Raw genomic sequence first — 23286 nt, forward strand, 5'->3', positions numbered from 1 at the left:
AATACAAATGCTCAAGGAATCGCTGGAATCCCAAGGAGAAGCACAAAAAGGGACAGACCTTCAGTTTGATGGTGGAAAGAATCCAAGACGAGCAGTGAAAGAGGAAGGGGGGGTTAAAAAGCTGCCTCCGCTGTTCCTGTGCTGAGGCAGATTTGCGACATTTAAATGGTAGTTAATCCGACGTTGTCTTCAGAGAGAAATCTTCTGGCACACCTTTCATGGGGTCTTAAACACACTCAGGCTTTAATGCAGGATCTCCGCGGGGGGGTGGGGAAGGGGGGGTGGCAGCAGTGGTGGCGGTGGTGGGGCGGGGTGCGGCAGCTTCGTGGCGAGCTGACATTGAACAGTTGTCTCGGCCTCGACGACAGATGAGCGCCTATAATTGCACCAGGCCACAGAATAACAGAAATAGTGTACGTAGCAAGACCACCAGGCGCACATGGAGCCCTTCTGTTCTGGCAGGGAACAGGTGTAGCGTGGGAGTTATCAGAGCGCTGGGTGGCGTAGCGAGGTGGGGATGGGGGGTAGGCGTGCAACACAAACATTTCCAATTCCATATTAGCAGGTCTTCACTGACACGGTTTCCATTTGCATTTGTTCAATATTTTATATCCTAGTCGTTCCATTGATTCCACCAGTCAGCAGCAGACAGGCTCCATTTAAGAGATCAGGGCAACTCGATGTCGCCGCCATGGGAAAAAGACAGAGGAACAGATGACGAAGGGCTTTATGGAAGACAGTGACACGCAAGTAACTGGACTCCTGCGGGACTTTTCCTCGCGATGGAGATTAGCTTCATGTTGTTGTCATAGAGGGGTGCTAATCAGTTGCAGAAAAAATGTGGAGACATAACAAATTAGAGGACACAAGCATGTTCATTGTTAGGATTTTACTTGAAACACAGAAATGGCAAGAGGCAGATGCTGCAAAGAATGCCCCCCCCCCCCCCCCATTATAAACCAATAATATTATGCAATGAAGAAGGATGGACACTAATGAGCAGGTTATGCAGAACTGAACAGTATGAGAGATGGATAGACAGGAAAGCTAATATTAGAATGGGAGAGCAGAAGGAAATTGCCACGAAGGAAACCTTGTAAACAGCCACAGCAGCAGTGATAACGACTATCAGCGGGGCAACAAAGAGGAAGGGAACTGAAAATGAAAAAAAGGTGCACGAGTTAGACGGCAGAAAACCTTGGCCTCAGAGCAGAAAAAGCAAGAAAAAAAGGAAAAGCAGAAAGAAACAAGGTAGTGAAGGAAGGCAAAAGGTAAAATGAAGGGGTGGTTTGCTGAGTGACAGCTTTAGAGGAGCCAGCGAGGGTCTTAGGGAGTCTGCCTGCCAGACCCAGCAGATTTAATCCTTCTGTTTGGGAGGGAAATCTCAAGGCAATCTTGAGAGTGGGATTGGTAATTTGCTTAATGCTGCCATGAGACCCCACATTACCATCCTCTCCGCTGTGACAGGCAGGCTTTGAAGATCAAGACTTCTCTTATTGGAGGGATGAGCAGCCGTTTGGACCCTCCCTGCTTGTTGAAGTGTGAGCAGAGTTAAGCGCCGGAGCTTCACTTTCTTCTCCAGCCCAGGAGGGACGGCACGCCAGGCACGAGGCTCCCCTCCTCCTCTTGCCACCCCCCACCTCCGGCTCTGCCTTTTTTGCTGGGCTCCTGTCCAGAGAATGACCCAAGAGGAGGAACAGAGCCCCAAGGACACGCCGCAGCCTCACCGCCCTTACAGCTGGGACGGACAAACGCACGCAGGCTTTACAAATTGGCGCCTCGGTCACTGGTGCCAGACTCACGGACTTGATGTTTCATCTGCTTTCTGTCTGTCATCAGATCCGAGGGGACTGAATCCAAGCTGGCCAAACAGACAGACACAGCAGCAGAAGGACTGACATATGGACAGAAAACAGTGGGCACTGCGGCGTGTACGTAGCAGCCGGACTTCTCCTTGGTTACAAGACTAAACAAGGATAATATCCAGAGCACTATCCTGTCCGCTAAGGTTGTGGGTGGATGCAGCCTTCAGCAGGCTCCTATAGGGGAAAGCAGAGACTCTATAGAACCTGACAAGATGCTTTGTTGACAAGGGAAAGGATTATTAGGTCGACTTTTGGTGTCCTTTATTGAGCTTTACTTGCTGCAACTTGCAGGAACCGTCATGGACTCATCTGCCTCATGCTGATTTGACTCCCTCAGGGTTCCTGCGTTTAACGTGTGTTTTAACGAGGATGGCCGAGCGTGCGAGAGCTGCTTATCTGGCAGTGATGCTGCTGTATCTGACACTGCTGGACACGGCCAGCAGCATCTACCCAAGGATACGACTCACCCACAAAGGTAATAAAAAAAAGATTATTTTAATACCCCCTGACTGACAAAACATCAGCCTAGCAGCATCAGTATTGAAGAGTATTTATTAGGCGCTCTGAGGCTTATTGGCTTAGCTTGACAAATTTTTCACTGTCAACGCAGAGCACACAGTCAGTCAGAGGTTACTGATGTCTTCATCGTCTCACTATGGCAACACACATAACTTGTTGCTGCTCAAAATGAGCCAAAATAAATGTCCAGTTTGCGTTTTCATAATGGAAATGCTAATGTGTCACAAAGCAGCGCGCAAAGATCCATATTTATCCATATTTATATTTCTCCATTTTACTGAAAAAAACCATATCCTGGGTTTGCCCTGCTGTCTCGTGCATGGGCACACTTGAACAGATATACATTATATACGTTTTCCCGCTGCTGGAATATTTCATTGCCACGCCTTCATCAGGAGAAAGACGTGATTATTGATCTGACGGGACAGGATCTGGACAACAAGAATTCATTCATAAAGTATCTAGAGAATGTATAATAGAATATTTCTTGGAGCCTATCCTGTGAGTGATTTAAAGTCAGAGATCACTTACATGTAATGAGGTCATAACGATGAATGTCTCGGGACTAAAAAAAACACAGTGAGGGTAAATCACACCTGGGACCTCCGACATCTGCTCTGACATATTTCCTCGCTCGTTTTTTTAAAGCGCTCCTGCCAGTTTGTCTTGACCCCAGAGCCACGGTGGTTGATAATCTACTAGTAGGTGGCTTTCGTGTGTTTGCGCAATTGCTGCTTAATTCGCGGGGGTGTTTGATACAGATGGCGAGAGGCATCCGTATTGAACGCTCAACGATGGATGGTTTTCGAATGGCTTCGATCTTAAAGAGGTTTTCTTTCTGCTACAGTGCAGATGGTGGTGATTCCACACACGCCTGTTAGTCATGGTCGAATATAGGTGTGGAATTTAGATGGTCAGTAACTCATAAATATGGATTCTATGCAGAGCTGGAAGGTCTGCATCTGTGAGGACGCTTATTTTTCCAATACACGGTGCATTTTATTTATGAAACTGGGAGAAAAACACACTGCTGCCTTGCGGAAACCGAGAAGAACCATGCGGACCACACTGTTTATGAAGATCCTCATCAACTCTGACAGCGATCTACATGATCCAATCCATTAACCGCCAGAGGGGGCGGTCACTGGTGATTGATATTCTACATCACCCCCATCTTTGCCTCCCTGACTTCTCTAATGCATGTTCTGGCTAGCACTGAGCACTACCAAAGAGACTTCAGTTGGATCCTATCTTTACAGAATGAAAAGCAGCTATAATATATGTCTCAGAGGCCCTGACAACCATATTTGCATACACCCAACACTCCCTGCAACCTCTCACACACAGGCAGACGCTCATCCGCATACAGAACGGGGATATGGACTCGCCTCATTTTTCCATTACTGTAATATGTGGGAAAGGAGAGTTTTATATATCTATATCTGTGCTGAAATATTGTATAATAATAGCTGGTTTCTGGTCAGCGGGTGCAGACACTAAGGTCAGTCAATACCATCCCCAATAAGATCAAATGTCTGGGAAAGAATTCCTCCACATGTGCACATTATCATCAGGGAGGAGTTCCTTGCGTGCAGTATCTCTGCTGGCTTTGATGTCGGGCAAAACTCTCCCCCCTTTCCTTTTCATCTCATTCCCATTTATTTGTCTTCCGCTTGTAAGAATTTGTTTTGCTGTTTCATTGCACTCAGCTGCGTGAATCTTGACTTAAATGGTGAAGGGGGAAATGGAGCTGGAAATCAGCATCACGCTGCTTTGAGATATGAGGGGTGAAATTATTAATGCAGAACATTTTTTGGGTTTTTCACTTTAGGAAAGTTGATATGGTGGTATGATGATAAGGTTTATTAGGTTCTGTTTCACTGTGTTTGGTCACGGATCAATTAGATTTGCTTCTCTAACCTCAAAGGAAGGTCTCTCAAACCCTAATGAGCAAAATGGAGACTTTCAGCACAACCGTGGTTCTGCCGCTAATCATTTTTCAGCCCAGTTAGCATCTTACTGCTTGAACTGAGACATGAATCACTGGTCAGACAAGGTAATCGCCATCATCATTACTCTTGGCCCAAGCTGCTGGAACACAGCAGTTTTCACAAATGTGCTTAAGTAAGAAGAATTCGGAGGAATTTGAAATCTGACTAATGTAAAAAGTATAGACAGAAGATAATGCAAGAGAAACATTTTCATTCTGACCACAGTTCATATAGTTGTGATTTACAAGATTAAAATAAAAAACAGGGGGGAGGGGAATCCCCAAGGGTTGTTCATTCCTGAGAAATAACAGGGCTTTGCAGGTTATTATCGCTAACAAGCCTGTCTCTTCTAAAAAGGTCTATATTTAGTGGGACAAAAGTGAAAAAGAAAACAGAAATGGGAAAATATCTCTGTATATTTAATAAACCATCAGCTGGATTAACAGAATAAAAGGTTGTGAAAATCTAATTAAATTGGGTATAGGTTGTTCATGCCGGACCCTCTTTAGATACCAGGCAACCAGACTGCAACTCTGAAAACAGAAGGTGCAGATGTACCTTCCTCAGGTAGCAATTACAGATGCATGAAACCACCATTTGAGAGGTAATTTTAGACCCCGCTCTCCAAACGGGAAGATAAAAAGAAAAAAACAGCTTGATGTATTTGATAAACCTGTGGATGCTGCAGGTGACTTCTCTCTGAAGGTGAGACGGGGAATGCCGGCAGGGCCTCCAGGCACGTCTGTCTGAAAATAAATTGGGGGGAAAAGGTTGTGGCTAATTGTTTTCTATATAAAAACTAACACACAGAGTAACAAGCCAACAAAAGCAGGTGCACAGTCCTTTTATTAGCATTTCCCACATTGTGCAATAGGGATCACATTGAAAAAGTGAAGGGTAAGGAGACTGCTTGAGGAAATGGCATGATTTTGCCCTCCTCTCACTCCCTCCTTGTCCAACTCAGAGTTTTGTCTCCCATTGTGTTGTGTGTGTGTGCTCTGTACTTCATTAATGAGGTGCCATGAGGGTGAGGCAGCTGTCGAAACTCTAATATCCTCCCTGACCTTTTCCTGGCGAGAAGGGCTGAGGCGAGGATTTTAGAGAATGTAGATGAAGCAGCCGTTTTGTTTTCCTGAGTCTCCGGGTTGTGCTTTATGTCACAACACTGTGGTGGTGAGGTGAGCAATCAATCACCGAAGGAGGCATTTTCGCATAAAATAAATAGCACGTCTACAAATTGAATTTTCTGTCCATCTTATAATACGTTTGTTTTGCATTTAAGCCATTCATACCCGCTCCGGGGGGGTCGTGGGTGGTTTGGTGAGTCAATCAAAACAACAAAACCTGTTATAAATTGATGCATGTGCCCCCTCTGAATGCTTCTTTTGTTGAAAAGGCCACTTTTTGATTTATACCACCAATAAGGTTGCAGCCCAACCCTCCCTCCTTGTTACAGGGCACCTCAAGCGCCCTGCTCAGACACCTCATGTGGCTTTCTTTGACCTCCATGAAATCATTATCCTCGGGTACGCAGCCGAATGTGTGGCGGAATAAGGATAATGACATAACACCTCAGTTGCCCTGTCCCTCTTCCTCTGGGGGCTCGTAGGAGAACAGACTCCCTCCTCATTCCTGCCCCCGTAAACTCTGGCCCAGTCCAATAACTGGTTCTCTTCGAGTGCATGTGCCATTACTCCACAGGTGACTTATTTCTCTGGCTTCCTGGAATGGATTTCATTCCTGTTCTGAATCATCTGCTCGCTAATGGAAAGAGACGGGATAACGGTATCAAAATGAGGCTGCGATTTTTCAGTTTTCCCTGGAACGACTTTGGGGAGGCTTTCAAACATTAGCAGCAACCTACTAACACACATTTGGACAGCACAATGGGACGTTGTTCCCATACACGGGTGAAGAAAGGAGCAGCCGTTTATTATGTTTTCACTTCACCCAAACTTCTGAGGCATCTCTCAGCGTGCCGGGGAACGCCGATGAAAGTGCCTGCCTTGGGGGACTCTTTCCGTTCTCTTTTCTCCAATTTACATTTGAAGTGGGATCACAATACCCCCTCCTCCTCCTCACCCCCTATAACTGACAACTAAAGAGCCTTCACTGGCAGGAGATAGTAAAAAAAGAAATCTTGGATAGGAAATCCAGAAGCCCCCCTTCCTGCTCCTTCCCATTCTTCAGTCGGAGCGGTGGCCACAAATGTGTGTGACTGCTGCGTATAATAACAGAGGAGAAACTATTTAAACAACATTGCTCACCCTCAAGCAACTCTTATTGCATTACTATAATCACAACTTTGTGCACCTCCTATTTTTCTGCACATAAGCATAATATTATAGCAGGTAAAGTCTGCCAGGTTCGAACTGTCAATCATTCTGTACAGAGAAACAGGCGGATGTTGCGCCCGTGTCCGTACAAATCAGCTGCCACTCACTGTTATGAGCAGCAAAGTAGAAGGAAACGGGACTTGACTGCCTCCAGTGTTGCAAATAGCCGCCCAAGTCACGTGAATAAACGGTGGCAGATTCCAGTCGTGAATGAGCCGATTGTTCACTTGTAGAAAAATAGGAATGAAGGGTTGGGGGATTGTCCTTGATCCGAATTGAGCCTCACTGAAAGAGAAGCAGGAGGGAATACACAGGAACGCTGTATTCTAGTGGGAGAAGGTGTGTGTCTGAGTGTGTACCTAAATTCTACTAGCAAAGTGAGGACATTTTTTAGGAAGCAAGGCTAGTCCTCTTAAAAAAGGCTCCTTGAAGGGTAAGACTTGGTCCTAGGTTTGAGTTTGGAATTGGGCTTTGGCTTCGGATCTGGGAAAATGCATTATGGCTAAAAAGTGTCCTCAGAAAGACAGAAATACAAGGACATGCAGCTATTTAGTGTGTCTTTACATCCTTCCTGTTATTGACCCACTCTGGTTTAAGCAGCATCCAAATATAGGAGATAAGAAAACAGATACCTTCGCATTTTGGTGGTTAATTCAGCTTCTCCTTCAGGTTGAGGTAATGTAAGAATTCACTGAGCCGACCAAACACCCAACAACCTCATTTTATCACTATTTAAACACAGTGACAGATGGAACCTCTGTGAGTGTTTACGCCCCAGGTGAAATCCAATACCATTTAAAAGGCACCAGACAAAATACCTCATTCCATTTGGGTGCAAAAACATCTCCAGTAATTCTCATGAGGACTGACTCTGATGCAGCTCACCATCACTCCTGCCATGCCGGTCGGGGTTTAAGGCCGTGTGATGGCTTGAGACGGGGAAAAAAGCGTGTCTGTGTGTGTGTGTGTGTGTGTGTGTGAATGAGATAATTACAGGAAGCTTCTCTGAAGCCTGGAAGAACAACACAGCCTCATGCCCTCGCTCACCAGAGACCCGCTGCTACTTAAACAAACTGTCACTTGTCTCTGACATGAAAACCTGGCAGCAACATACACACTGTCAGTCTTCTGTGTCAGTCGTTAAACAAATAAAACCTCCCACGGCGTGTGCCATTGCTGAGTATCCCTTAACTGAATTCCTATATAAATATAGGATAGAAGACCTCGGTAATATTTTGAGGTTGTGGGTTTTTTTCATACAAGTAAATCCGATTATGAATTTGCGGTTCTACAATGGTCGTTGGTCAGAAATCCCACTTTTCCCGCTACAGTCTGTCTGGGGCATTAAAACATCTGGTGTTCTGTTCAAGCTCTCTGACTCCGGCTCATTCATGTGTTAGTAAAATGTTTTTCCGCACACCAGTCGGGCCTCGCTCGCATTAAATCCTCAACGCTCGTCACTGAGAGCAGGTATAAAAGAGCAGCCTGTCAGCCTCAATCACACACTGGGGCGTGCCTCATGCATCTGCCCGCTCCCTTGTTACTTTTGACGAGCGTGTGTTTATGTGCAATGACACGTCTGTCATGGAACATTGCTTCCTTTTAAGCGCACCAAATCATCTAAATCAAGACTGACAGGGAGTGGCTGCTGGTTTCAAACTAATGGCAGATAAAGACAAGGGTTCCGTTTCCTGTCTGATAGAGCCGCTTCCTCACTGGCGGAGGGCACCAGGGGCGAAACTGCACACTTTAAATCGCACTGCTGTTAATCACAACATCTTTCCCAGGACCCGCATCCTACTGCTTTCATCTTGGGCATCTCCAAAATGCCCTTGCGGTTGCCGAGGTGACCTTTCAGTTGACATTTGTCAGCGGCACTCTGGGAGGCCTGCTTGTGCTGCTTCATGCCTCAAACAGGATGCTTGTAGTTGTGTGTGCAGGCTAATAGCATGGAAGACATCAGCGAATAGAGGGCCCATAGGTGATAAACAAGAAGAAGTACCGAGATGGGATGATTAATAAATCCCAAAGTTTGTGTCCAGCCGTTGAAAACATTAGAATCAGCCCAGGCAGGGTTATTTTTGATTAGCATGGACCAGTGCTAAGCTAACATAGCACGGACTATCTTGGCAAACTTCTCTGGTGTTGCTGTAATGTTTGTTTTCTTGTTTGTGCTTCCTGGTTGGCAGAGCTCTGGCAGCAGAACCGATCATTGTTGTTCCAGGAACATGGAGTGGCTCTTCAACCCCGGACAATGCTGCTGGACGAGGGGCACGAGAGACTTTATATCGGGGCCAGGAACGCCCTCTATTCCCTAAGCTTGGACCAGATCAACACAGATCAGACAGAGGTAGGACTGTTGCCAGCTGTCAGGGAGTATGTCACGAGATCGCACACTTGTCCTTAATGTGAGTCAAGAATGCGGCAACTGTTGCTTTCCCCCGGCAGATCCAGTGGGCCAGCACAGAATCTCAGATTGAGGAGTGTCTGATGAAGGGCAGAGAGAAGGTACGGATCCCTTTACTGTAACAGTGCCAGTGCGTAAGTGACTCTCTTGTACAGTCAGTGCGTGTTTATCCTTCTGAATGTGCTCATTAACCTTTGTTTAAACTGAAATATTGATGCTATGGATGAGGCAGTAAGAGCCTGACATTTTTCCAACCACACCCTCCCCTCCATTTGGCCTTATTCCACTCTCACCACTCACCCTGTACATTCCACTCACCGCTCCATCTCTTCATCCAGTCGGAGTGCGCCAACTATATCAAGGTCCTGCAGCAGTACAACCAGACCCACCTACTGGTTTGTGGAACAGGAGCCTTTAACCCCATTTGTGCCCTGGTCAGACTGGGAGATAGTGGGCAGGTGAGTACCTCTCAACAGTCCTCTGCTTCACACCTGATCCACAGTAAATCTTCATGCTGTTGCAGACACAACTGCATCACTTTTGCCCCTTCAAACAGCTGTAACCAAGCCCTGTACATTGATTTTGACACGATTACACACCGGATGCACAGGGCTTTCTGTGCTGAGGAATTCTTACAACATGCGGCTCTAGCTGGGATCGCCCACCTACCAACAAGTGAACACATGAACTGATTTACCGCACAGATGGGGAAATATGTTTAGGTCAGTAATTTCCTCAGAAAGTTTTAATCTCCCTGGCTCCTGACTCATAGCATCTGCAATGAGTTTATTTCGATAAATGAGGCCGGAGGTGAAATCCTGACAAAAAAGAGACTCTCAGAAACGTTCTTTCGTTTGTCAACACGCACATGAACGTAAGCTCCTGCATATTTTGAACAATATACTCCAATATATACAATATACTCGTCAAATGAAAAGGAAAGAAAGTCACCACCTGGATTTAACTAAGCAAATAGGTAAAGGCCTCCTATTGGATGTTAACTGCATGGGTGATTATGTTTCAGCTGGAAAAAGGTCATTTAACCTCCAACTAATGTAATGAGCAGCCTCCTTCTTTCTTTTCTTAAATAACCATGTCATAATGTCGTCAAAGAAAAAAATAATGGGTTTCGGCGGGGGGGGCAGATCATTGGCTGCATCTAGCAGAGAAAACAGTTCAGGAGGTTGCTGAAATTCCCAAAAAAATAAGGGTTAAAAACTGTCCAACGCATTATTAAAAACTGGAAGGCTAGTGGGGAACATCGTCTTTCAGGAAGAAATGTGGTCGGAAAAAAAAAGGCTTGTGCGGTCAGCGATCGCTTAAGTGTTTCATGAAATTATATTGTAGAAAAGCAACAGTAAAACCCAAGGCTGTGTTTAATGGTGAAAGTTAGAGCAAGGAATTGGGACTGAACAGCTGCGTTGCCTTAACAAAACCACTAATATGTGAAAGAAGGCTTCAATTTGCTAGGGAGTAAAGATTAATACTTGTAATATAAGCTAGCAAATGGTTGCACAAATCTGGATGTCCAGCCTACCTCTCCCACTACAGAACAGAAAAAAAAGTGGGGGTTGGGTATGAATGAGACACCATTACTGGTAACAGCAATTTTGTGCAGATATAGCTATTTACATTATATAAGTGACCTTTATTTATTTTGCTTTACACTCATTCAATCTGTTTTCTAGTTTCTTTTGAGGGCCCATGACATGATGGATGAGTTTAACCTAGCTAGTAACCGGTTACGCTGGCTCGTCTCTGCACAGTAGGATTCTCTGACCGCTCATAAATCAGCCTGTGACACCCCACCGATGTGTCAGTGACAGTCATAAACAGTGCGGTGCACCAAAACGCATGAGCTGTGGTTCTGGTGGGAGTACAGTGCGTGTTTGTGTGTGTAAGCTTAGTAACTCTCAATGATGTAGGAGCAGAGCTGCTCATACACATTCAGACAAAGGCTTCTGAAACTCTCATCCATCATTCCCTGTCTTCTGCGTCCGTCTTCCTTGTTCTCATCCATCAGTTTTGCTCCCACCTTTAGCAACAGCTATTCTTTTATTATATTGCATCTGTTTGTGTGTGTGTGTGTGTGTGTTCTTTCCAGGAGAGGCAGTTTGTTCTTGAAGGAGACAGTCTTATGAGTGGCAAGGGACGCTGTCCATTCGACCCCAACAGCCCCTGCACATCTGTTCTCTCCAGTAAGACATGTCCCCCACTATGAATGCCAACAAAACTGTAGTGCGTGTTTTATTTTTATTTACAGTCTCTAAATGCGTCTTAAATCGCCTCTTAACTAAAAGTTCAACTTAACGTTTGTGAGGGTGACCTCTTAAGGGTCAATGCTGCCACCTTGTGGTCATATTTATATATGCATTCAAGTCACAATACTAAACAGCAAGTGTGTATGTTAAATGGGTGTGTGCATCTTTTAGAAGGAGAGCTGTACATCGGCCTGTACACAGACTACTGGGAGAACGACGGTGCTCTCTGTCGCCTCAACAGACAGACCCACACACGCACCGAGAGAAATGACAGACAGCAACTCAACAGTGAGTGGCATTTAAATGTATATACTTTGTAGAATCTGAATGTACCTGGCTATAACAGATAGTAATAAACTTGAAACTCTGGGGAATATACAGTGAAATATTCAATTGGGTTCATTTGTATTGCTTCGGATGCTCAAGTGCACAATATTTATAAAAGATACTTTAATTCAATTCTTTTGAAATTCTTCATTCACCAGATCCCAAGTTTGTGGGGGCAGCAGTTATACCTGACAACGACGACAGGGATGATGATAAAGTTTATTTCTTCTTCACCGAGCTGGAGACCAACCCTGAGGGAGCGAAGAAGGCCGTGCACACACACGTTGGCCGAGTGTGCGCGGTAAGAAAGCCAAAGTGATCGTGAGATTTAGCGGATGGGGGGGGCACAGCTCTGTACTTATGGGCTACATGTGCTTCCATTCCTCAGAATGATCAAGGAGGACAGAGAATGCTGGTGAATAGATGGAGCTCCTTCCTGAAAACTCGCCTTATTTGCTCGGTGGCCAGTCCAAACGGCATCGACACACACTTTGATGAGCTTGGTAAGGTTAATATAGCCTTTTCCCATCTTTTCCCCCTTATTTTTGTATAATTATTCATTTATTCATTACAATCTAATCTTACCTTGTCTTATTCCAATACCCAACTACATCATTGCAGGCCCATTCTGGTCTGTCTCCAAACTTATAAATGTCATTCCCAGTATTATAAATGTTTCACCCACACTGCTTTGTACATATGTTGTTACTGGCTCTAAAAATTTAGCGATGGAAACCAAATCATACCTATAATTGTATTGGTAAATGGTCAAACAAACATAAGGCTCCTAAATACAAGAAAAAACTAAAGTGAGTTCTGCTGGAGTGTCATTCATAATAGCAGCTGTTAAACGTGCTACTAGACAAAGAATGCTGCCACAAAATGCTATGAAAGCTGCTATGCTAAATGATAAATGCTATCCAAAGAGATTTTAAGTTATTACTCTAATGAAGGTCAGCCCCAGTGTCAAATCAACGCTGTCTCCTTCTGGTGTTTCCAGAGGATGTGTTTGTGCTCAAGGATAAAGACGGAAAGGACCCAGAAATCTTTGGCCTTTTTAGCACAACAAGGTGAGCAGAGGGCACGACATTTACACACATTCAGAGTTTGGTCGTCAATCTAAAGGCTAATGGAATGCTGCTTTTGCAGTGCGGTGTTTAAAGGCTACGCGGTATGTGTCTATCGCATGGAGGATATTCGAGCTGCTTTCAATGGCCCGTTTGCCCAACGAGAAAGACCTGAGCATCACTGGACCCCTCACGAGGACAGAATCCCTTACCCTCGACCTGGATCTGTGAGTCTTACACTGACAGTTCACTATTTTCCCTGCAAAAGGAAGCTAATCTACAAATAAGGACAACAAGCACGATTATATGGAGATACTTCAAGCTTAAAAAGAGCTAGCATGCATTCCCAGCCCTCTCTGTTAGCCTGTTAGTGACAGAGGTCGTCTGTGAGGGCCAGTGAGAGCATGTAGAGCAGCAGTGGTGAGTGTCACCACTGATGTAGCAGCCTCAGCAGGTCAGATCTGAGCCAGACAACAGCATGACCGGGTTTTTTTTTTCCTTTTTGTAAACCGTGGAGTCACTGACCTCATGTCTCCCTTTTTCTCCCACGCCCTTCCTTCTACAGTGCGCCAGCAAGATGAGCGGGGGCGGCTTCTCCAGCTCTAAGGAGTTCCCTGACGAGGTGCTGCGGTTTGTCCGAGCCCACCCTGTGATGTATCGTCCTGTTCTTCCCCAGTACAACAGGCCAGTCCTGCTGCAGACAGAACCGGGCAGGAGGAAGCTGACCCAGATCGCTGTGGACCGAGTCCAAGCCCAGGACGGACACTACCATGTCCTCTACATCGGCACGGGTACGTGAAGACTGGAGATGCTGTCACTCTTTAAACGCCACATTAGTGGCACTAAAAACATGACCGCAGGACGTTTGTGATAAATCAAAGATGCAAATGAGTAAATAGGTTGGATTTTTTTCCCCAGATGATTCCATGGTGCTGAAAGTTATCACCATCTACAACAAGGACACAGACAGTATGGAGGAGGTGCTCCTGGAAGAGCTGCAAGTATTTAAGGTATTTCATTTACAGGTGCAGAGTTTAGAGCCCTTCAACAGTGCCTGATATCATATATGGGACTGATACCCAGCAGGATTTGTGCAAGTGGACAATAAACTGCTCTGCAGTCATCACCTGTCACAATTTCGACCTGACCCCATGTTGGTAAAATGTCCTCCTATCCGCAGGTGCCAGCACCAATACAGGAGATCATTATATCCCCTAAACGGGTAAGTTTATGTGTAGTTTCCCGTTTGGCCACAAGATGTTACCATAGCAACACTTTCGGGTGTCGTATTGATCCGCAACTCTGGTGGATGAGGTAAATCCCGGGAGCAGTTTTGTGATCTCCGTCATGTCTTTGATGCTCTGCAGCAACAGCTGTATGTCGGGTCGGAAGTGGGCGTGGCCCAGGTCAGGCTGCACCAGTGTGACCTCTACGGCTCAGAATGTGCTGACTGTTGTCTTGCTAGAGACCCCTACTGTGCCTGGGATGGTCTCACCTGTTCCAGATATTATCCTGCTGGAGTGTACACTAAGAGGTAACCACACACGCACACACGCGCTCACACACACACACAGGCACAAACGCATACTTCACTCCATTTTGTTGCAGAGGTGTTTGCGTGTTATCAGCACTTCACACCAATCAGTGCTCCTGTGCCAGCAGAACATCTTACCCTGAATGTCACATGACTCTGAGGCCGCCTTATCATGTCAATGTCAGAATATCCTGGGGACATGGCGGCCACATGTTACGCAATGCCTCGATCAGTATGCAGCGAGCGCCGCCCATCCTCTTTTCCTTTCTACTGCTTCCTCCCCCCCCTCTTTCCCCACTTCCACAACAGCACATGTTGAAAATGACTTTTTTCTGCTTCTCCCGCTCCAATCACAGCCGACGATTCAGGCGGCAGGATGTTCGCCATGGCAACGCCGTCCAGTTGTGCAATGGGCTGCAAATTGATGGTTAGTGTATAAAGCCGTGTGTGTGTGGTGTGTTTAGGTGCGACCGCACATTTAACTGATGTAATGTAAAGCAGAAATGCTGCCTCAGGTCTGCAGACATGCTAGATTAGTTGTGGTTGGGGGCAGAAAAGCTACTACCTCTTTATTGTGCACCGGAGTCAGGATCCCTGAAGAAACACCTCATCTTTGGGTAACAAGATGGCAGTTGATTGCCATTTTTTAGCCTCTGATATATGTGTACATAGCAATTTAAAGATTGTGGTTGTGGTTGCATGTCTGAGTGTGTGTGTGTGTGTGTGTGTGTGTGAGTGGGTAGGTCTGGGTGGGGGGATCGGGCCTTTTAATCTTTTGACTTTTTACCTGTCCAGCAATTTGTGTGATATTTCTTGTCTGTGTTTGTGTGTGTTTTCACATAGGTGAACAATGGCGCCGAGGTGAGCAGAGGCTGGTGTACGGGGTGGAGAGCAACAGCACCTTACTGGAGTGTGTCCCGCGCTCACTTCAAGCCAGGGTCCTCTGGTTCGTCCAGACTGGGGATGAGAGAGTGGAGGTGAGTTTGGGGAAACTTTACATGAAGGAGAAATAATCCGAAGCATCTGTATATGATGTGCTGCGCCATAAATAGCTGAGAGAACCGCCCTCGTCTCCTCCCCTCAGGTTCAAGGTGATGAGCGCATCATCGTGATGTCTCACGGGCTTCTGTTTTTACAAGTGAGAAGCTCTGACACCGGCGTGTACGTGTGTCAGACAGTGGAGCATGGATACGTGCACACCTTATTGCGGATCACTCTTCACGTCCTGGGAGGCGAGAGGGTGAAGTCGGCGATCCACAGGGCCGACGGCGCGGCTGAGAAACCCGCCCTCAACTGCCACTCCTCCACAACCCGCCTGCTGGGCCCGAGCATCAGCCCCAGGACTCTGGCGCCGTCCTCAGGGCCGGGTCCCCATTCCAGGCTCTGGTACAAAGATTTCCTCCAGCTCATCGGCTACGGAGACGCGCAGAGAGTGGAAGAGTATTGCGAGAGAGTTTGGTGCTCCAGCAAAAAACACAAGAAGAGCAAACGCAGATATGCTTCTTTGGGTGGGGAGAAGAGAGGGAAAGGGAGAGCAGACGAGAACTCCCACAGGGCTCCCAGACACACCTTGGACACCTAAGGAGAACACACACTGGCCAATACTACTACACACAAACACACATATGGTACAAAGGTCAGACTCATGGTGTGCAACATGCTTTAACTTTGCTGTGAACATGAGCTGTAAAAAAAGACCAGCAGGTCATCTCTGTCCTGCGGTGACATCCTTTATCATCCTATATCTTGACTTTTCCCTCTAATTAAAAACATTACCTTTGAATGATAAAGTAATAGTCATATACACAACTACCGGATACTGAGAACCTCCGTATGACTTTGTGTTTACCTGAAGAGACGTTCAAACACATGATGAGGAGAGCTCCGGTGGAACGACCCAGCCTGCCGGAGCTGTTGGTCCAACTGGAAGCAAAGACTGAAGCTCCGCCTCCTCTTTAATATGCCGATGATATTATTGTACCTGTATTGTATGTTTTTTACTGTGGTAAAGTGAGTGGCCTTCTAATCTCTGTTTGTGACACTTGGATAACTTATTGTCTTTCTTTTAAAGGAATAACCATCGCTTTGCGGACAAATCAAGGAGGGTTGAAAGAAATGGGGCTGTTTCTTTATACGTACAGAAATAAATTAATATATATATATATATATATAAAAAAACAATGAAACCAGAGGATTGATCAGTGAAAGTCACATAAAAGGCAATTAAACATTTGAAGTGACTATGTTCTGTACTGCTGTCTTGCTAGCTGTGGGCGTTCTCTCCATGCGTGTGCCTGTTTCTGCCCGAGTGTTGTTGATTTCTGGATGTACCAGGGGAGTGATTTGTTCTTCTTTTTTTTTTTTTAAACATTTTTGGAAAGAAGCCAATTCCATTGAAGAGGCCCTTCCATTAAATCACATGGGACTGATTTAATGAAGTAAAAGCATGAAAGTCGGTCTTGGCTTGAACTGTTCTTGTTGTAGTTACAAGCTGTTGACTACGGCTATGGTGGTTCTGCTTTTGCACATTCAGAAAAAAAAACCCAACCTACAGTCTCTTGGAGCTTATTGTAATTATAATGCCAATGTGGTCTGTGTGGTTCTGGTGCTGAAATGTGTTGCAAGCAACGGAAATGGGTATTTTTAGCATGTTTGTCCTTATTGGACGTAATTAATAGCAACTTTTAAAAAAAAATCTGTTACAGTAGACAAAATAAACTTATGTGTTATTAATGTTGTCTACATAATCAGTATTGTACACATTTACAATACAGGTGCCTTGTTTTTGGCTGATTTTCTTTCATTCAGGGTGTTTTTACCATGTGTCGGGTGTTCAAAAGTCCAGTTCTTTCTATCTGTTTGTGTCCCTGTCTCACCCTTGCTTCAACTCTCACCCTGTCTTTTGGTTTTTAATGATGGTGCGGACGGGATCTGCAATTATATCTACAAACTGTAGAACAGCCGAGTTTGCCCAGAAGGAAAATAAACAAGTGTTAACGTGACCATCCAAGCATGCGATTAGCTGAACAAAAGACTGGAATCATGGGCTGTAATGGTGAAATACTGCACATTGTTTCAGCGGAATATTGTAAATAACTGTTTCATTTTGGCTTTTTTTTGTGTCCTAGTTATGTCTACATTTTACCATTTTGTTGGATTTCTGACCTTGCTGTTTTGTGGTACTCTTCATCTAAGAAGAAACATGCCGTGCCTGCCTGTAACTCACGTATAAATAGCTGTCATGAAATAAAGATGGACCATTCTCTCTGGTGTCACCTCTGCGGTTTCCCTATCAATAATGGTAACCTATACTTAGTGCCTGTGGAATGCAAGCATGCAGATGTGTCATCTAAGCTCACCGGCCTCCTCCACAGGCCTCGAAACAGCCAGGCAACACATCCAGAGTACATTAAAACAGGTCACTTATGGAGGTTGGAACACCTTGGAGGTCAGTCCGCTTGAGCACAGGGACCTAAGCGGGTATGTTGATTCGATCAATGCTGAGAGGCCAAAGTATCACCATATAAGAGGACGGTGCTGTGATGCTCCAAGGGTGGGGGCCGTTTCCCATTCGTTAACACTGGTGTTCCACTGGAAATCACCAGCACTGCTCATGGTGTCCATGATTGTAGCTTTCCGACTTCTAAACCATGTCAGACATCAGGACAGAGGGGTGTCAACGCGGTCCCGCCTGGAGCTAATATCAGCAACACCAAAGAAATCTTCCTGCCAGAAGTAGGAGCATCATTGGGGTGGGTGGCTGGAACCAAAGGTCTCGCTTCAATCCCTCTGCTGCTGTGATCTCACCACAGAAAAAATGTGGAATCCTGCAGTCGTGTGGCAGATCCAACCAAACCACGCCGACCTGAATTCCTATTTTTGCATCAGAAAGAGTCCAAGCGTCACCCACAGCATCCAGCATGACAAGGACTGTCTAAGATGAAACCGAATACGCCACAGAGTTTACTAAATCTTTCCCAACTGGGATCCACACCTCACACATTGAAATTCCGTCTGGGTCTACCTAAGTCAGCGGGGAGCTCGAGTCATTTGAGTGTAGAATTTATGATGCTGATTTATTCTGCATCGCTACCATAGCAACAAGCTCTAACCCAGTTGAGCTTTCCTCATAAAAATTCCCACGTCATTGTTTGACGCTGCTCTGCGGCCCCCTGGGACCCTCCGGGGTCCCTGCAGCCTCGGACTGCATAAATCACACTTCACGTGAGTGTGGGTTCGATGAGTCTGATGGAGACAGATGGAGCCTCCAGTCACATGAGGTTCTACACAGCAGATAGACGACATCTGTCCCCCTTTCATCCAGGGATTAATGAAATAATTGGAAGGTCAAAGGTGAGTGGGCAAAAACACTCTGCACGTGTTGCTGCATAGTCGATAGGTTGAGGAAAACATCTTCCTTCTTTTAGTTGCCTTCCAGGTCCAGGAAGTATCAAGGTTTAATCTACCACTTTACAAGCAATTATAGTCAGTGTTGCAGTGCTTCTGTCTGACAAATGGAATCAATCAGACAGTCAAAGTGCATATTTTGGACTAACCGGCTTGTTTGGGAGGACAAAAAGGCAGTCTGGAATAATACAGATACACTATCAACACTGTGCACACAAGCCATGTGTCAACAGCAACCCGTGTGTACTTGTGTAGTGCAGCTGTCACTGAGGTACAGTTTCTCCTCACTGCGTCAATAACCTTTACGGATTTACACAGCCAGGTCGGCCTGACCCGTGCGGGATGTGCCCGAGCGTGTCCGACATCTACCTTATTAAAAAATACATTAACCCCTGCACAACCTAGACGTGTCTCTGCATTGGTCTTGATTTATTGCGTGCGTCTCCGTGAACCCTGAGAGGAGTTAATGCATGCAGACGATGCACCATGCCCCCCCCCCCCACATCCCCAAGGCAGCGTGCCGTGCTTCTCTCAGGTCCTACGCCTCACGGCACACCAACACATCTAAGGCGATGGGAAGAATGGGAGGCTTTCAATGGAAGGCGAGGGAAACGCAGAGATGATAAAACAAGGGGGTGTGAGGGAAAAGCGCACAGTGATTGGTGGGGAGAAGGAGAGATGAGAAATCCCAGGATGGAGGGGCAGTGTGTGTGTTAGCCTCTCCTTTGTAGGGGGTTTTGCCTCTCATTGGACCCCCCACCACATTCTGGATTATGATGTTGCCTGATGGTGACCTGCAACTCTACAGGTGACCGCATCAAGAGTTCTTTCCCACAGATTTCCTAGGGATGCATTTGTGTTTGGATGTGTGTCCAAATGCATCAGACGATGATGTCCTCAGTAAACGACGACGATTCTCCCGAGTGCGTGCGTGCGCCTGTTTGATGGGCGGTTGTGTTATTAATCTGGATGTAATCGCCACATGTGTGAGCATGTGGGAGTAGTTCTCTGCTGTAATCCCTCTCTTCATCCCTGCTTCCTTCTTATTACATCACTCTGACATTTGCACTGTGACAAAACAACAGCTGGCCGAGGCCATTAAGCGGCTAAACGCAGGCACAGGCAATCAGCAGCATAATATTGGCTGTAAATGTCAGGGGAAAACACAAAAATCAGACCGAGTTACTCATATTGAAGCGTCATAAATAGCATCCAACACCTGGACCACAAGAAGGTCACCCCTTATTAAAAGAAGAATCAGCTAAATGAGCATTCATCATCAATCATTTCCTCTTTTACCGTTCATTTGAAATGATTTTTAGGGCAGAAAGGGAAGATGTGTCATTTTTCCACCAGTAGCGAGTCAGACAAACTCCCTGACTCAGCGGCAAGAGGAAAATCCCCCGAGAAAGTCGGGATTTAAGTGAGTGACTTAATTAAAAGAACTAAGCAGATTGTTCAAGTTTTTTGACATTAGCAGAAACATCCGTAAAGGGATCTTGTACAACACTTATCCTTACTAAACTGTAATCCATCTCTGATTAACTCTCCGCTTTCAATTCTTTACGCCTTTCTGAGGTCTCCCCACAGACAAAAAGCTAAAGCTCAAATCGAACATGACCTTAACAGACTTCATTATACCTGTTAGACCTGGCAGCAGCTAAGTGTTAAAGAAATGGGTTTGAATCCTTCCCTCCCACTTTAAAAGGTTGAAGTCTGATGAGCAGAGAACTGAAGCCCAAGTTGCTCCCTTTGTGGACGCGCACGTACGATTGATTATCATTCTATAATTGTCTAACAGCATGTTTTGGTCGACTCACTTATTTAATCCCCAACAAAATGTCCATCTGAAACAAAAGTCCTCAAAAAATGAACAACTTTGGGCCATTCAGTCTAATATGATTCTACAACAGCGCCCCTAGTGGTTAGTGTATGATTATGCAGGCAGGTTTGATTACGTTTTGGCATGAACAAGAACCTCTGCATGGTAAAGAGTGTTTGTGCTTATGTGCAAGATCAATAGACATATTTTAATTAACTTTAAAATGTAACCAGGGCCATGTTGCTTGGAAAACTATATCTGATTCCTTTTGTTGGGGAACCATCTCCCTCCTGTGCCTGGCCTTTTGCAAAATTGACATTTAAACAAATCAAGTGTGGACTTTCCGTTTTTCTTGTTTTCTTAGTCCTTCCTTCCATTTTTCTCAATTATTTTTTCTGAGGCGATCCGTTTTCTTTATCGGAACACATATAAGTCCAAAGTCACGCGCTGTTTCCCCCATCAGCACCGATATTCCTGAATGCGACTCCAAACGAACGCAAGTTTTAGCAAAGCCATTTTAAATACGGGTGGGTTTTTAGAAGCGGGGGCCGGTGGTGAGCTTGTTTGTGTTTACTCAGCTTAGAATTTGCATTGAAATGATGGTCTATTTCACTCCCAGTTAGTGTTGAAAACAGAACAACCATAAAAACTGTCAGTTTATGGTCTGTGTTTTTTAAATAAATGCAGCCGGCAACCAATACGAGGCAACACGTGTGCTTTATGGCAGCAGGCAGCTGGGAGCCTGCGGTTGCTGGTGAATATTTAATGAACAAATGGATCCTCTCGCTGGGCAGGTTGAGCACGGGCTGCACACTTACTGGTGCAGGGTTTTCTGCCATCCTGCAGCTGAAGAAAGATGTCGAAGCAGGTAAAAAGGAGCTCTGTCAGACCACCAAAGGCAAATATGCCTGCGGGATTAAAGCCGCTCAACTTGAAATTCTGTCCCTGCTCCAAACATTTTAACACTTTAAGGGATAATATCAAATGGTTTTATGAATCATTTATAATAGGCTGTCAGAGTTTTGATTGATTTTCATCCTGTTTGGCGCAGGAGTGCACTCTCCAAATAAATGTTTCCTGATAGCTGCATAAAGGCACCAACAACAAATATGAATAATAAAAGAATATGACCTTCATTTTAAGAAAATAAAGCACGTCTGATGCCATTAAAACTGTTATGAACGGAGCCAAGCCCAAACATGAGCGCATAAACCATCATTGTGAATTCAGAACACAGTGACAAGGAGAGGTGTTTCAAGTACAGCGGAAACCCCAAAACAGCATTATGGAAGCACAATTCTGCTCAGCTTTAATATTAAATGATTAATAGAAAAGAAAAAGGAAATGATGCCCTTGAGTTATCTGTGTTAAATAAACGGAAGAGTCCTCGGGCATTTTAAAACCATCTTCTTTTACACCCCTTCAATTATATACAGCCTGCTGTCTAGACCTGACCACATCGCGACTCAGATTCTGATCTTTTCTTGCCAAGGTGCACCGTTTTTAACCTTTGACATTCACCTTTCAGAGGCTTCTACGCTGTTTCGTTAAAGAAGCCCTGGCCCTGTGCCCGTAATGATTTCCCCCCGTCTAATGAGACACTTTTGACGCCATTTTCTATTTTTATTCAACCCTTTCCTTCTTCCCCATGGCATTCTGACTCTGATCAGTGGGGCTTTACTGCTCACTGATTCGAAGCTTTCGGGGGTGTGAACTGTGTTATCCTCACAATTCTCCCATGACTCGACAGGCGCGGGGGAGGGGCTGGTGCTAAAAGAGAGCTGGAGCAGCAGAAGCGGCTGATTCGAGGGCGCGCTTGTCTCGTGAGCACTGTTTCTTTAAGAGTATTTTTAGTATGGCGGATAGCAGTGGTCACTCATCGGGAAGAAAATACAGGGTGGCTTCAGGGATGGATGCAGTGCTCTAGCTTGATGCTGAGTGGGGGGTGTGCTCGGGCAAAGGCACGGGTCATGTGACAGACAAACCTAATCCAATAACAGCATGAAATAGTTTCTGATATTTATGGATTCTGGCAATATTGACTTATGTCTGAATAGTGAGAAACAGCCACTGATGATATCAAACACATTTCCATAGTTTTCTGGCAGAATAAAGTTATCATTATGCTGAAAATACAAGTTCTTTAGTGCATTCCACAAGTGTTTTGTGAAGTATTGTAAGTCCATATTCTCCCCTCCTCGGGGGCAGATATGTAAATTTAATGATGCTGGCAAAGTGTGCTCGATCAGGTTACTGTATAGATTACATGGTGACCCTGTCAAACACAGGCACCGAGACCTAGAGACCCAGAGATGACAGGAAGCCACTTCCATGCAGGTCACCATCCAGGCGCACCTTTACGGCTCCGCTCCAGACATCATGCCGGGGAAAAACTGCTTCGCCTTCCTCAAGGGTCAACGCCAGAGGTGGGTGGCCATGGACAAACCTTTATTTTTGTATCTTGAAAATAAAAATGCAAAGAAATTGTTTGGATGCTTTGACTGTTGTTATCAGAATTTGATGAAAACTCCAGTTAAGGGAGTCATAAACTACTACCCGGCAATATGTTGGCTTAATTAAAATGAGAGCAAGATAAGTTCTGCTTTAAGGCTCTGTTTGTTTGAGAGTGGGAGAGCAAGATAGAGTGAAACAGAGAGAGAGAGGGAGCTGAGTATGTGGGTGCTGTGATCGAAGTCAGCTGTGCAGAGAATACAAATGCTGTTGAATGCAATGTCTTTCTAATGGCGTAC

At 45.4% G+C, this 23286-nt stretch overlaps 1 protein-coding gene across 2 annotated transcripts; it reads left to right on the plus strand.

The window, feature by feature from the left end:
• The first annotated feature begins 1243 nt into the window (after window positions 1-1243).
• Window positions 1244-17572, plus strand: sema3e (sema domain, immunoglobulin domain (Ig), short basic domain, secreted, (semaphorin) 3E). 2 transcript variants are annotated; one of them, XM_057051821.1, is made up of 18 exons: window positions 1244-1931; window positions 2203-2340; window positions 8901-9061; window positions 9160-9219; window positions 9457-9576; window positions 11223-11316; window positions 11551-11667; window positions 11865-12007; window positions 12095-12209; window positions 12707-12776; window positions 12856-13000; window positions 13339-13564; window positions 13692-13783; window positions 13954-13995; window positions 14141-14307; window positions 14664-14734; window positions 15151-15284; window positions 15392-17572. In XM_057051821.1, the coding sequence occupies exons 2-18, from the start codon at window positions 2235-2237 to the stop codon at window positions 15887-15889; spliced, it is 2361 nt and encodes a 786-aa protein (XP_056907801.1). In that variant the 5' UTR covers window positions 1244-1931; window positions 2203-2234; the 3' UTR covers window positions 15890-17572. The 2 variants fall into 2 exon arrangements, with proteins under 2 accessions (XP_056907801.1, XP_056907800.1); XM_057051820.1 differs by having other exon boundaries at window positions 1245-2340.
• The last annotated feature ends 5714 nt before the right edge of the window (window positions 17573-23286 follow it).

The sequence above is a fragment of the Takifugu flavidus genome, chromosome 13 (genome assembly GCF_003711565.1).
Source record: "Takifugu flavidus isolate HTHZ2018 chromosome 13, ASM371156v2, whole genome shotgun sequence".
Classification (NCBI taxonomy): Eukaryota; Metazoa; Chordata; class Actinopteri; order Tetraodontiformes; family Tetraodontidae; genus Takifugu; species Takifugu flavidus.